Source organism: Brassica napus, chromosome C8 (assembly GCF_020379485.1).
Source record: "Brassica napus cultivar Da-Ae chromosome C8, Da-Ae, whole genome shotgun sequence".
Classification (NCBI taxonomy): Eukaryota; Viridiplantae; Streptophyta; class Magnoliopsida; order Brassicales; family Brassicaceae; genus Brassica; species Brassica napus.
The window spans coordinates 36094166-36109043 of NC_063451.1; the positions used below are offsets into that span (position 1 = coordinate 36094166).

A 14878-nucleotide genomic window follows, 5' to 3' on the forward strand; every position below is an offset into this window, starting at 1 on the left:
TAATTTCATTTATTTTTGGTTAATTTCACTTTTTTAAAGAAAAAATGAAAACTGAAAACCAAATTCTTTTTCAAAATCCTACCAAATTAAACCGAACTCAAAACTGTAACTGAGCCGAAAACAGAAAATTTCTATTCGGTTCGAACAAAATGGCTAGTTCAATCTTTTCTTCTGGCACGACTAGGGATGCGGTCATTACGCAGTTTTAAGTATGTACTAAATGATTACCGACTCCCATTCCAAAAGGAACAAAAAAGAGTTAAATACGATTACTACTCTGTTCCTAAATGTATGATGTTTTACAGAATTTTGATGTTCCAATATATAAGATATTTTTATTCTCCTAGATAACTTTTACTTTATTAAAAATTGTGTATACAATCACATTTTAATAGTCTATTTTGTAATTGGTTGAATACTATTAATTTATAGTTTTAATGATACTTTTTAGATAAAAAATAATTTTTTAATATGTGTGTTTCTACCTAAACATCTTATATTTAGGAATAGATAGAGTATATTTTTGCCAATGAAGGGTCTATAGCTTTCTTCTAACCCAAAAAATATTTCAGCTGATGATAATTAGAGTTTAGCCAAAAAAAAGTTCAGATGATATGTTATCATTGTTATAAATACAGTCTAGCGTGAACTATTTCGTTAGCGTCCATAAGCTATAAACTTTTCGTTTGGTGCTGGTGTCGTGAGCATAATAGATGATGCATTCATTTGTATGTGAAAAAATGAGGTTGATTCTCTGAGAAGTGAATAATTATATTTGGGTTGTTAATAGTAAACATTAGAAGGAACGAATAGAATAAGATTTAAAAAAAATATAAGTGATGGAAGATACTGATCCAAGTTACTTTTGTTGAATTTTTGAAATGATCATTCTTTTATATTTAAAATAAATAATAAGTTTAGTGTAATTGACTGAAACAATCGTTCTACATATCGTCGACAAAAAAAAAAATCATTCTACTTCTACATATCCTGCATCTAGTATTTAATGTACCATCAGTCGTACTTTCCGTTGTGTTGCTGATCCCATTCATTCTGTTACTTTGGACTTCGGAAGAGTGTATAGATTGACTATATGAAATAGAAAACCTTTAATTGTTTAGTGGACTTTTTTTTGTCGTCCGTTTAAATTGTTTAGTGGACTTATTGTCCGATATATCAAATGATTATAATTTGTAGGCTTTTCACTCTTTTCTAGTTTCTCAAAAAGAATTATAAAGCCCATCATAAAATTATGAGCCACTAAAGAGGAAACATTCAACTATCTAGTGGACTTTTTTTTAACAGCTTAACTTTATTAATCGGATAATAAACAGATTCACAAATACATACATAATAATAAAAAACAACAATTGCATAAATAAAAAGGATAAGAACAACATTCAATTCCAGTTCTTGCAATTCTTGATTCTTTGTCGCATTACGAACACAAATTATCTTTGTTGTATTACATTGACCTTGTTCCAGTTTAGATTTATATGTTCAGAATCCAATTTATTGATTCAACCATGTCAATTGTCAACGATTATATGGATATCGCGATACAACAAAGAGAGTACATCTTCTATGTGTTGCTTTCTTCTCCAATGTTTTAGCGAAATATTTTGATACCAAATATTTCTATATCAAAATATAAATTATGAATACCTTGAACAACATCATACTGCTTCTTTCGGTCTTTAGATCTTCTTCCGCTTCTTGAGTCCATGGCGGTTTTTCCGGTGGACGTTGTTTCCATGGCAAATTTAATTAAAAAATTTGAAACATCGGAAAGCCATCATATATTGATGATAACCACCTGAAACCTACGTTGCACAGAAGCTTCATCGGATGTCCGCTTCCCGCTTCGGAACCGGAATCAGAATCTTGTGAAAACTTACGGAATTTTGCTTCCAGAACGCTTCTAAAATATCTAATCTATTAAAAGTGAAGTACAAATAATAATTGACCTTGATTTTTCCTAAAAAATTACGATAGAATGCCACTGAGTTTAATCTGCATATTAACTAATATTCAGAAAATGTTTTCACGCATGAAGGCAAGCTGCAAGTCCATTAGCATTTGTTTGACCCAATAATTGCTCTTCGATATTTCTATAACCATAAAATGACATTCAATTTTCGTTTGACTAAAATCCAATCGGTTTGAATAATTTAGTAAACCAATATTGTTTTTTTTTGACAATGAAAGTAAACCACTTTTGTTAAATCAAGTGCCAAAATCTAATTGATTAACATTTTGAACCAGGACTATTCCATTACTTTAGTAATATAATTGTTGTGAACCACTAAACCGGTTTACATATATTACATGAATTAGATTCAATTTTGAAACCATTTGGGTTTTTTGGAAACACAAACCATTCGGTTTAGTATATATTAATTGTTAAAAAACAGGATTCAACATATATTTTAATTTTTAGTTTTCAGACAAAAAAATCAGTTATTATAGATTTTGTAACGATTTATGTAAAGAGATCAGCTAACTATTCCTAAAATCATTGAGTAATTACTAACTTAGCATAATAAGCTCATAAGTTAAAGCTATCGCATTAATAAAAAAAAGATATACTTGCTAATCACGATTTACTAGGATAACTACATCGCAAAATCTTTAGAATATTTGTAACATTAAATTGCTTTTTTTTTAACACTGATTAAATTATTTCAAAGGAACCATTGAAGGTTCACAAACGTACCATTACATGTTCAAAAATAATACTGTGATTAACTAAATATTACTATCATTTACTATATTCCTATTCTATAATTACGTTTAGATTTTGTTGTATACCGTGAATATCTCACCAAAATGATCATATCCCCTATATATTAAAAGAGAAGCATTACAACATATTTTTGTAGTCACATGTCATCACCACAATCATTTTTAGAATCCTTAGAAAAATGTATTGGTCCATATAAATATATAATAAGTTTTTTATTAAACTAACCATAAATTAATCATAAATGTTCTTCATTATTTCCTTAAATAAAAATCACGGAATTACCTAATGTGACTAAAATATATATGACAATTAATGATTTTGAATAATAAAGATTTGATAAAAATTAGTCTATTCTCTATCATTTTTTATTATTTTAACTTATTAAAATAAATTAAATAACCACATTAACTATATAATAAAAATTTAGATTTTTTCGTTTATGTTATATTTTGAATTTTTAAAAACGAATATAAATGACTAAAATTGTTAAAAATCTCACATTGAAATTTTTGTGATCCATAGTTTAAAATTTATGTTATAACAAGATACAAATGATTACGAAATTACATAAGCAGGAAGTCTCATTTAATAAACATTATATATATGTATATTAATATTTTTTTAAAAATAAATTACATACCATATAAAATACATAAGTATTTTAATTTCGAATTTGCTTTGAAATTTTTTGATAAAAATTTTGAACAATTATTGACAACTTAATATTTAGGTTTTAAACTTTGCATTGAATACTTTTAAAATTATAAATTACTAAAACTATTGAACATTCCACAAATTTTTTATTGTTATCATTGATTTAAAAAATTTGTTATAAAAAATATAAACGATCAAAAATAATACGAGTATAAAATATTTTTTTAACAAATGTCAATACTAAAAATGTATTATATATCTATGTTAATATCATTTAAACTTAAGTTTATACCATATAAAATAGAAAAAGTGTTTGTCTAGATTAATAAAATTTATTTAAGTATTTGTACCAATTTAATTATATACGTAATAGTTACTAAATTTTTAATTATTTAATATATATTTATTAATTCATAATATATAAAAAATATATAATACTTAAAAATAATTTATATATAATATTCATCCCGCGCAAGACGTGGGTCTTAACCTAGTTCTCTTTAAAAACACATTGAAAGCTTACGATTCCGTTTTAGAATAACGCTTCCATTAATTCTTTAAAAAAAACACAATGTCTTATATCAATAAAAATATAAAATTATAGTTTTAATTTATATAAAATTCAAATTTTAATAGTATTGAATTGAAAGAATAGAAATATACAAATATTAAAATTAATACTATAAATTATCTTTATCCATATTTTTTATTAAAGATAAATCATATATTCAAATATATTATGTCAATTAATTAAAAATAATTAAAAATAATCAATATAATATTTTATTTTGAATTTAGTTTATGTGTATTTTTACAGTTTTAATATAAAATCATTTCAAAAGTTATTATAAATAAATAAATGCTTTATTTTAAATTTAAATCATATAATTTTTAGTTCTAAATTAAAAAAATATTCTTATATATGTGTATATATATATGGATACGCTTACAATACGTATCTGCTTCCTAATTGTTTAAGAAAATTTGCTTATGCGCTTCCATACGCTTCCGCTTCCACTTACATGCTTCCGTTTCCATGTAACTAACACAAAAATAACAATATGTCTTAGATCTGACAAGGACTCAACAAAAAAAGCTGGAGAAAATTCAGTGTAATATTTGGAAACTCAAAAGGACAGATGAATGAGTAAATATTATAGAAACACAGATCCATTTTTTTTATTTTGGTACTACATTCCCAACCACGTTGTGAAATTTTTTTAGGTTAGAAGCCTAGAAATTTTTTTAGGTTGACTTTTGTATACAGGGCCGTGCCCGACTTCTTTTAGGTTAGAAGCCTAAAAAATTTTTTTGGCTCCTTAATTTGTTTAAATATAAAATATTTAACCTAAAATAATTGATAAGAAAATAATAATACAAAAATGGTGCTAAGCTATCTCAAACTCATGACCTGATCAGCTATATCAGCTTATTCAAGCACCGAACCAATAATGATTTTTTTTTATTTTTAGGCCAAATACCCTGTTTGTATGATTTGATATAAAATTTAACATTGTTTTTAGGTTATCCCTTGTTCTATCAATGCTATCTGCTAAGTAAAGAAATACTAAAATCTTCTTTTTAGTAAACGTGAACATGGTTGATTAGATTCTTGTTGAAAGACGGTCATGTTTTTTTATCTAATCGACATGACCAATTAAATTAGTCATGTTTTATAGTTAATGAAAACATATTGCAATACACAGTTAACAAGCATCCCTCGCGGCAAAACTATTATGCCTCGTGGATTTCCCTGTAGGCCCACTGGTAGATGGACCCTACCATGTAATCTCACAATCTGGGCCGTCTATTTCTGTGAAGGTTACAATTACAGTTCACGTTTGGTCCCCTACCGCCACCGGTTTCTTCGATGTATCAATCATCATGCCTTTTGTTTTAGGAAATCATTTTTGTGAAAACTTTTTTTTTCATGCCTTTTGCTTTAGGAAATCATTTTTGAGAAAACTTTTTTTTTTACGTCAAAAATCTGAATAGAACAACCAATAAAATGTAACTTTCTATGGAAGGATTTAACAGTCTTAACTAAAAATTCTTAAATCTGCTTAAGCGCTCGTGGAATAGAACAACCAATAAAATGTCACTCTCCATCGCAAAACTTGGCCAAGCATGAGGTTTCTTTATCATTGCAATCAGCTCCTTACAGTCTGTCCCAAAAGTTTTGCATGGTGAATGTTGAAGCATGTTCTCCATTGTGCACCGCAGTGATTCTACTTCTGAATACAATAATTCGCGTCGAGTGAAGTTTCTTAATCCCATATGTTGAATGTTCCCACCACTGTCCATCCAGACCCATCCACAACCGCTAAAGTGAGCAGAGGTTGTTCAAGACCTATCTAACAAGCAAATATTACCCAAACTTATGGCTTGGGGTTCCTCAGTATTGTTATCTTGTACCACTGGTTGTACCACTTCGTTTGCATCAAACCATGTTTTGCATTCACTTTCTACATGTCGAACTAGCTCTAAAGGATTTCTGTCTATCCCCCTTAAGAGTTTGTCATTCCTAACCTTTCAAATATATCAGATTATCCAGGGATAAGAATTTTTGTCTTGTTCTGGCTCGAAAATGTTGTTTTTCCTCCAAAATAGGTAATCCACATTTGTGTAGACGTGGTACTAGAAATATATCTGGGCTTCTTGGAGTCGATGATAAGGACCAAACTTGTAGCGCTGGCGGACATTCGAAAATGACATGGGTTACAGATTCTTCTAGTTCTCCACATCTTGGGTAGTAGTTATCACACCTCATATTACGTCTTGCTAAGTTTCTCGTTACTGCCACATGACTAGTTAACAATTGTCATATAAGATGACATATCTTCTTCGGCGCCTTTAACTTCCAAGCAAAGGCTTGGAGCTTCTTGATCTCGGCTCCAATACTTCCTTTTCATCATGTGTCTTTAATAAATTATGAGCCACCAAATATCCAGATTTAACCATGTATTGGCCATTCCTTGTGTAGTTCCAGCAGAATGTATCACGACGATGAGCTGAGCTTATGGCCAAACTCCTTATGAGTGGTATGTCATCAAGATTGACATAGTTCTCCAAAAGACCAACATCCCAATCCTTCGATACCTGGTTAATGAGATCGCTAACTCCCATATTAGGATGCATAATTGGGGCTACATGGATAGCTGGTCTCGCATGGGTAGTTGGAATCCATGGATCCTCTCACACCTTGACTTCATAACCTGAATGTATCTTCTGTCTGATTCCCAGTAATAACAACTTCCTTGCAGCAGAGATGCTAGACTACACATAGGATGAGCTACTAGCAGAGTTTACTCTTAGTGACGAACTAAATCTATAGTATCTTCCCTTCAAGACCCCGACAACCAAAGAATCAGGAAATTGAACAAGCCTCCATAACTGTTTTGCCAATAGTGCCAGATTGAACTCATGGATCATACGGAAACCAATCCCACCTTCCTCTCTTGGCAAACATAATTTTTTCCCATTTCGCCCAATGTATTCTTCTTTTTGGTGGATTCGAACTCCACCAGAATTGAGCAATGACACTTGATGGATATTGGAACCAGTTTTATTTTACTACAAAGTATGAAACATTCCAATAAAGTGATTTTATAGACCACTCACACTAAATCGGTAAATCCATGAAAATACATATTGTCTGTTACAAAGTGAAACGTACTCATTTTTAATTATAAGCAATATTTTATTTTTGGTAAAACTGATATCTTATGTAGATGTTCCAAAACTTAAAGAAAACACTGCATACTAGTTTTCTTTGCAAGTCCTTACCTAACGGTACAAAATAACAATTGACAAAAAGACCTAATCCTAATCTAAGAGCATGATTAATGGGGGTCCTTAGAGTGAGGTTCTTAGTGGAATATAAGAAACCGTCTCTTAAATTTTAACTAAAAAGGCTAAGAACCGGCTCTTAAATAAAATATTTAAGAACCGGTTCTTAGGTTTTTTAGTTAAAAGTTAAGAGACGGTTTGTTATATTCTACTAAGAACCTTACCCTATGAACCCCCAATTAATCATGCTCTAAGTTATGCCTTTCAAGCTCCACATACTTGCTGATTAGCTTCAGTATATTTGACTTTGTATAGTATCAACCACAAATGTTTTCTCTAATAACTTTTTCTTTTTAGAGAACTCGATATCGCTGTAGTATGAGATATGCATGCATGTCTTCCTTGATTTCCTTTCAAGTTCGAAAGATTTTCTGTTTCCAAAGGCTAAATAACGCATAACCAGATAAGTGAATAACCTAGCTTCATACACAACAATATCATTTGTTTTATTAAGTCTATGTTCTGTTTGTGTTCCGTTTCCCCCACTATGTTATCAGCCCCAATCGTTAATATGATATGGTTCATCTGCAATATTAATATATTATAAAACAAGTCAGTTTTGCAGGCATCTGTAATATTATAAAACATACCTATTTTTTTTTCCATTTTAAAAAGCTTCAAAATTCGATTGCAAATATGTGGTGAATCATGTGCATTTGCCATCTTCACACATTCCAAAAGCCAGCCTGAAGTGTATACATCATACTCGTGAACTGTATAAAAGTAACTTTTGCACGTAACTTATATGTGTAACTTTTATACAAGTAGTTTTGCAATAGACGGTTCAAAACTGTTGAAGATGGTACGTATATGAATCATTAAAACCGTGGAATAAATGAGGATATATAAATATATTAAACTTCTTACATTTCTAAAATGCCTTTACAAACAATACAGTTATGTATAAGCCAACATAGAATACTCGAAAACAATATATTTTTTTCTACAACTGTGATATATTGCTCATATAGATTTCTTTAAACAGTTCTTAATTTTTTGCGTCGTTTTAGATTCTTTGTATTGACAAAAAAGTACACGTCATATATTGTAACCAAGACAATACACCAGTCTTGAAGGTAGAATCGGTTTCTTGTCTTCACTTGTTTGTTTGGAGGGCCATCACATTCTCAAGCCAAACTTGGAACATACCAGTATACCAATTACCACATAAGCAAGATGCAACTCACTGCTTAAGATCTCATCAAGAACTTTTGGCGGTGATAGGCTACATTTAAACGGCAAAATATAGAACTGAAACAATTAAATGTCATTTTAAATAGGGAATGTGGTAATTTCTTTTTTTTTTCAGGTAAGAGTTGGAAAGAAGTTGATACTACTGGGCGAATGATTTGGTGAGCTGCCTCCTCTTCCTGTCTTTATATGTCAACAACATAATCACTTATGAAAGCTTATTGTCTTGGTAATATCCTCCCACTTCGGCTTTTGCTTTACAGCCGTCATAGTATTTTCTAAGATAGTTTTCATTTAAAACTAGATAACGCCAAGTGGCGAGTGACAACGTATTCCCATATTAAATAGATAAAAACAAATTTTGCATTTACTAACATTCAATGATATACAGTTGAAGATAAACACAATAAATGATTCCTGAAATTGACCGGTAACATATCAATGTCAACAACCAGAAGACAAAATTAATAGTTAGAATCTTTGTATGATAAAGAGAAATCGACGAGAAAGATATTAGAATATATTTCTTACCTTCCCCAAAGTAAAATTTTTTAAAGTATTCACACTTATTAAAAATTTAATCAATGTTTATAATTTAATTGTTTTTTTTATTTTATTATACACTTTAATAATTTTTCACCAATGAAATTTAATCAATTCAAATAATTTCATTTAATTTTTCTTAAAAGTATAAAAAAGTACCTTAAACATATAGAAAATTTATCTTTGTGGAACAAGTGGAAAATCTAAAACATCTTATTTTCGAGAACGGAGAGAGTAATTTTTTATATTCCAATCGTTTAGCAAAAAAAAAGATTAAATATTTTATAATATAAAAAACAAATTTCTGGGTCTGAATAAGTAACGTATGAAACACCCGCAGAACAACTGCAATGCGGTTTTAATAAAAAATATATATATATAAATACATGTAGAGATTTTTGTTACTATTAACGACAGTGCAGTTCTTTCGTAGCCATTCGAATCTTAATTTTCAATGGTTCGTATCGTACCGTGTTTGGAGTTTGTTAAGCTCATATGCTGGAGACACTAATTAACAAACATAATTTGATCATCAAATAAGATGAAACTAAAGGAGTTGTCAGTCAATAACTTATTTTATAATAATGATAATATGGAAATATAATGTTATTTATACTGAATATATAACGTTTTTCTTAAGAAAACAAATGAATAAAAAGGAAAACAAATGAAGAACTACTTTTCGTTTTCTATTTGATAGCGTGAAAAGTATTTTTCTTAAACTATAATAAATGAGAAAATAATGTACTATATTCCGTATTAGTATTTTCAAATTTAGAAAAATCCGTATCAGTATCTCTGTATAACTATAATCGCAAATATCTAGCTGTCTCTAAACGACCAGATATTTAAGGATTAGATCAACTGATCAAGGCTATTTATCATCTAATAATGAAATGAAATACTAGGATAGGATAAAGTGAGTTTATTTGTATATATTATCGACAATTTTTTATATATATTTTGATCACTTTATACATATACAATGTTTTTTTGTTGTTATTATATAATTGTGAAACTAAACTATAATTAATATATCATGGGTTGATCGGACTAGACACCTTATATATTAAAACAGAAGTCACAACCTTGATTCATTTGTGATTTTTAAAAAAATGGAACTTCACTAGAAATAATTTATCATTCATTTATTACTAATAATATGAATTAATAATATATCATTCATAATATAACACGACTCCTAAAAATCCGGATTGATTAACAAACTCACCTTAATTCATGTATGATATTTTTATTTGGATCATCATTTAAATTTTTTATTAAATGTATTTCCTAAACGCTAATATATAATTTTTTAACTACTTAAATCATAATATAATTTAATATATTTTAATTTAAAATATAAATATATATATATATATATGTTTAATTTTTTTAACAAATGTGTTGAAAACATTATAACAATATCTAATTATCAAAAATTGTATATAAATATTTTCACTAATTTTGTAATTAGTAATGAAATTAATGTTATTATACATATATATATATATATTGAGTTATCCTTTATAAACATTATATTTAACTAATTTTACTATTTTATAGTTATATCTATCATTTTAAAATAAAATATTGTATTTAACTAAATATGATAAAATTATTTTAAACTGATAAATTAATATATTTTATTTTCACAAACATTAAAAATTTATGCTAGAAATATATTATGTTGGTAGAACGGGTTAACTTTAGTAAATTAGATAATTCATCTATAAAATTAACTTATCTTAAACTTTTATATATATAGTTATTATCTTAAATGAATACACATAAAAAATATTGATAAATGAAACCTTGCGCTTTGAATTATGGATCATGATCATAATAATTGAATAAAAAATAAATTTAAAATATATATAATAAAAATACCAAATATATGTGATAATTTGAAATAATCAATTAACTTACGGCATGAAAACTATTAAATTGTTATTAAATTGTTATATTTAAAATAATTATATATAAACATTTAAATACATAAGTAACTTAAAAAATATATTTTAATTATGTAAAATATATATAAACATGAAAATTAATACCCGCACAGTTGTGCGGATCCAAATCTAGTTAAACAAATTATAACACAAAAACCTTATTTTTTTTCACCGAACACATTTTTGAAAAAAAGTGAACAATAATGTTTTCACAGTTGAATTATTTTACATTTATCTTCGATATGGTTTTGAAAGGTTTCGTATTAACCATCAAATTGATGCATGTCATTTTAATGCTTTTAGTCGTATGCTTACGGAAAACTTACATTTTTGTAATTTAAATTCGTTTAAAAAAATTCAGAATATAACATATAAGGAAAAATCTAACATATAAGGTTTCCTCATTTTTGTAATTTAAAGTCGTTTAAAAAAATTAAAATATAACATATAAGAAAAAAATCTAATTTTTTATTATATGGTTAATGTGATTTTTTTAGTAATATAAAATTAAAAAAAATGAAGAATGATGCAAAAATTATTATCAAATCTTTATTATTCATAGTCATTAATTGTCATATATATGTTAATCATATTAGGTAATTTCGTAACTTTTATTTAAAGGAATAATACACGCTTCTTATATTTTGAATTAATATAATCTTCCCTAATAATTAGATTGGACCAACATTTTTTTTAATTGATTCTTAAGTTAGCACGTAAGCTAAATTATCATCTTAGTTAAGTGACAACTAAGCAGAATCTCTTTTTAATTAATACAAATTTAAAGTTACAATTTTTTAAATGATACTCAATTAATATATGGGATGACAGCTAAGATCCCACCACTTTGACATTAAAAACGTCTAATTAGAAACAAAAATAAATTTGAAAAAATAGAACAATAATCATCAAACGGACATGTAATTAAAGTATAGTTTTGAGTAGGTCTGAAACTTTTATCCGAGATCCAAAAATCCGGATATCCGAAGGGGCCGGATCCGGATAGTAAAATGTTAGATCCGTCAAAACCGGATCAGGATCCGAATATCTTGATTTTTAAGTCCGGATATCCGGATCCGTAAGCTTTATTAATAACTATTTCAAAAATAATAATATTTATATATAAAAATTTAACTTTATTTAATATATTTTCATTTTTATAATAGTATATGTAAATTTTATGTTTGTAATATTATACATAGAAATAATTAAAAACATTATATTTTTTTTTTAAAAAAATTATTTTTAATATTATATATATATATTAATATTATTTATTTATTTATTTTAAGTATCCAAATCCGGATCCGGATAAATATAGTAAAATTATGGATCCGCAAGATACCTTAAAATTGTCTGGATATCCGATTTGGCCTAGGCCTAGTTTTGAGAACTACGAACTTAACGGATACGTTAAAACAAAAGAGAAAGCAAACAAGATATAAAAGAGTGAGAAGAAGAGGACAGAGACAAGAGACCATCAAAACTCATTCCACCACACACGTCCGCCATTACAAAAGCTGTTGCTTCGATTCAATCCCAATAAGTAAAAATAGGGTCAATCGAAGAACCTCACCGGAGTTCCACAGAGGAACTGCATCAGTCGCGTTCCTGCTGCGGCTTGAGGAAGAAGAAGAAGAACAGTAACAGTAACAGCCACAAGGAAGAAGAAGAGAAACCGAAGATGCAGACGACGGATCCTTCTCAGCCGCAGAGCCAGCAGATGATGAGCTTCAGCTTCAGCAGTCAGATGTCTAGAGAAGACGAGGAGATGGCTCGTTCTGCTCTCTCTGCTTTTAGGGCTAAAGAGGATGAGATCGAGAAGAGGAAAATGGAGGTTCGTGAACGGGTCAAGACTCAGCTTGGTCGGGTCGAGGAAGAAAACCGACGTCTCGCCAACATCCGCGAGGTTTGTCTGATTCTTGTTTTTTTTCAAAACAGAGCAATGAACCTCTGTTTCTAACTCTAGTACATACTCTGTCTTATTGATTTATCTAACTCGTAACTGACTTATCATTGGCTAATTAAAATCAAGATCTTATATTTGTAAGCTAATGGGTTTTGCATGTACTCAATTTGTTGAACAAATAACAAGTTTTGTTGATAAATTTGTAAGTTAAAAGCTAAGATTAAACTTGCAAAGCAGCTCTGTGATCTGAACATTAGCTTTTTCTTCTTCTTTGATGGGTTTTTCACAAGTCAAGATTTTGACTTTTTGTGGAAATGATGATTGTTTCAGGAGCTTGAGTCTATGGCAGATCCAATGAGGAAGGAAGTTTCTTGGGTGCGTAAGAAGATCGATAGCGTTAACAAAGAACTCAAACCATTAGGCGCAACCGTTCAAAAGAAGGTACAATATATATTTTTCAAGAGTAGTTGCTGGTAAAACCTGTCTCATTACTACAAAGTGTTGGTCTTTACCTAACCCAAACTCAAAATTGCAATTATAAAATGTCAAAGTCATTAGGTTTGGGTTGTTATGATGTGTGTGGATGATATGAAACAGGAAAGGGAATATAAAGAGGCATTGGATACATTCAATGAGAAGAATCGTGAGAAAGTTCAGCTGCTCACCAAGCTAATGGAGGTTAGTTTTGAATTCTAGGTTCTAATTTCACTGAATCATGAGTTGAACATACACTAACCGGTGTTGGTTTGTTCTTCTAAATTTCTCCCTGAGGAGATGGGACAGTTGGTTGGAGAAAGCGAGAAGCTGAGGTTGAAGAAACTTGAGGAGCTTAGCATGGGCGTACAAACCGACTGATTCTCTATCTCAGTGAAGAACTAATTGGCTTATTTGGGTTATGTTATCTTTGATGTATTTATTTATTTGTCTTTTGTCCAAGTGTTTTAGTTTTCTTAAATGGTTTGTTGGTTGATTTGTAGAACTATGATGGGTGTTTATGTTTTTTTTTGATTAACCATATTAGGGAAGGTAATCTATCTATCTATATATATAAAGTTGGTTTTTTCCCTTCTTATGACATGTGGAAGGGGGTTTGTTGACATGTGTCCTCATGTTTTTTTTTTGTATTTAAATTCTTCTTCTTTTAAATTATTGCAATTTTCTCTATCAATTTTTAGTTTTGTATTATCTAATGCTTCTCACATTTATTGGTCTCTAAAATTCAAGAAATAAATAATATATTTATATTATTTTATTCACACCTAAAAATAACAAGACTTTTCATCATTTTATTATTTTTACTAATTTTTATTATTTCATTTACAAATTATATTTATTTCACTATTAGTATCATAAGATAATCAAATTAAGAATAAGAAACTAGACAACCAACGCATAAACTAAGAAAGCGGACCAAAGAGAGAATAATAATCGAAAGGCCAAAGCCACCAAAAAGCAGAAAAATATATGCATAAAACACCGGAATCACTACCAGTAGCTAAAAAGTAAGAAACACCTCACAAACTAAACAAGAACATACAAGCCGACATGCAACTGAAAAACCACAAAGCTCTGGATAGAAGGGACCAAAACTCCAAGAGACTAACTCCGCACACCTATACCAAGAAAAACATGGAAATAAAAGAAACAACTTGAGAGAGGGAGAATGGGATACAACCACCAAAAAATCAGAGACTAAAATTGAGACCAGAAATAACCTTCCAAGCCCACATAGCATACACGAACGAAAACATTATCCAAATCTCGAGTGGCAAACATGGTGAAAGGGAGAGCCACCAGAGATGCAATGGAAGCTGCAAAGAGATGCAAGAATAGAGAGGGAAAGGGAGACGGAGCAAAATCAGAAAACTATGGAGCCGTCCTCGAGCTATGAAAGAGAGCATAGAAGTCAGAACACCAAAAACTAAATATTGAAAACCAAAACGAGAAGAGACTATTGACGGTAAGCCAACGACGAGGAATACAAAATCAAAGACGAATAAACTCTGACCCAACCAAGGAGATGCAGTTCCT

General features: G+C 29.2%; 1 protein-coding gene across 2 annotated transcripts; it reads left to right on the forward strand.

The window, feature by feature from the left end:
• Positions 1-12355: 12355 nt before the first annotated feature.
• LOC106367803 lies at positions 12356-13907 on the forward strand. 2 transcript variants are annotated; one of them, XM_013807658.2, is made up of 4 exons: positions 12356-12847; positions 13178-13288; positions 13445-13525; positions 13622-13907. In XM_013807658.2, exons 1-4 carry the CDS (start codon positions 12623-12625, stop codon positions 13700-13702), a joined length of 498 nt encoding a protein of 165 aa, XP_013663112.1. In that variant the 5' UTR covers positions 12356-12622; the 3' UTR covers positions 13703-13907. The 2 variants fall into 2 exon arrangements, with proteins under 2 accessions (XP_013663112.1, XP_013663113.1); XM_013807659.3 differs by having other exon boundaries at positions 12369-12847; positions 13631-13907.
• Positions 13908-14878: the final 971 nt, after the last annotated feature.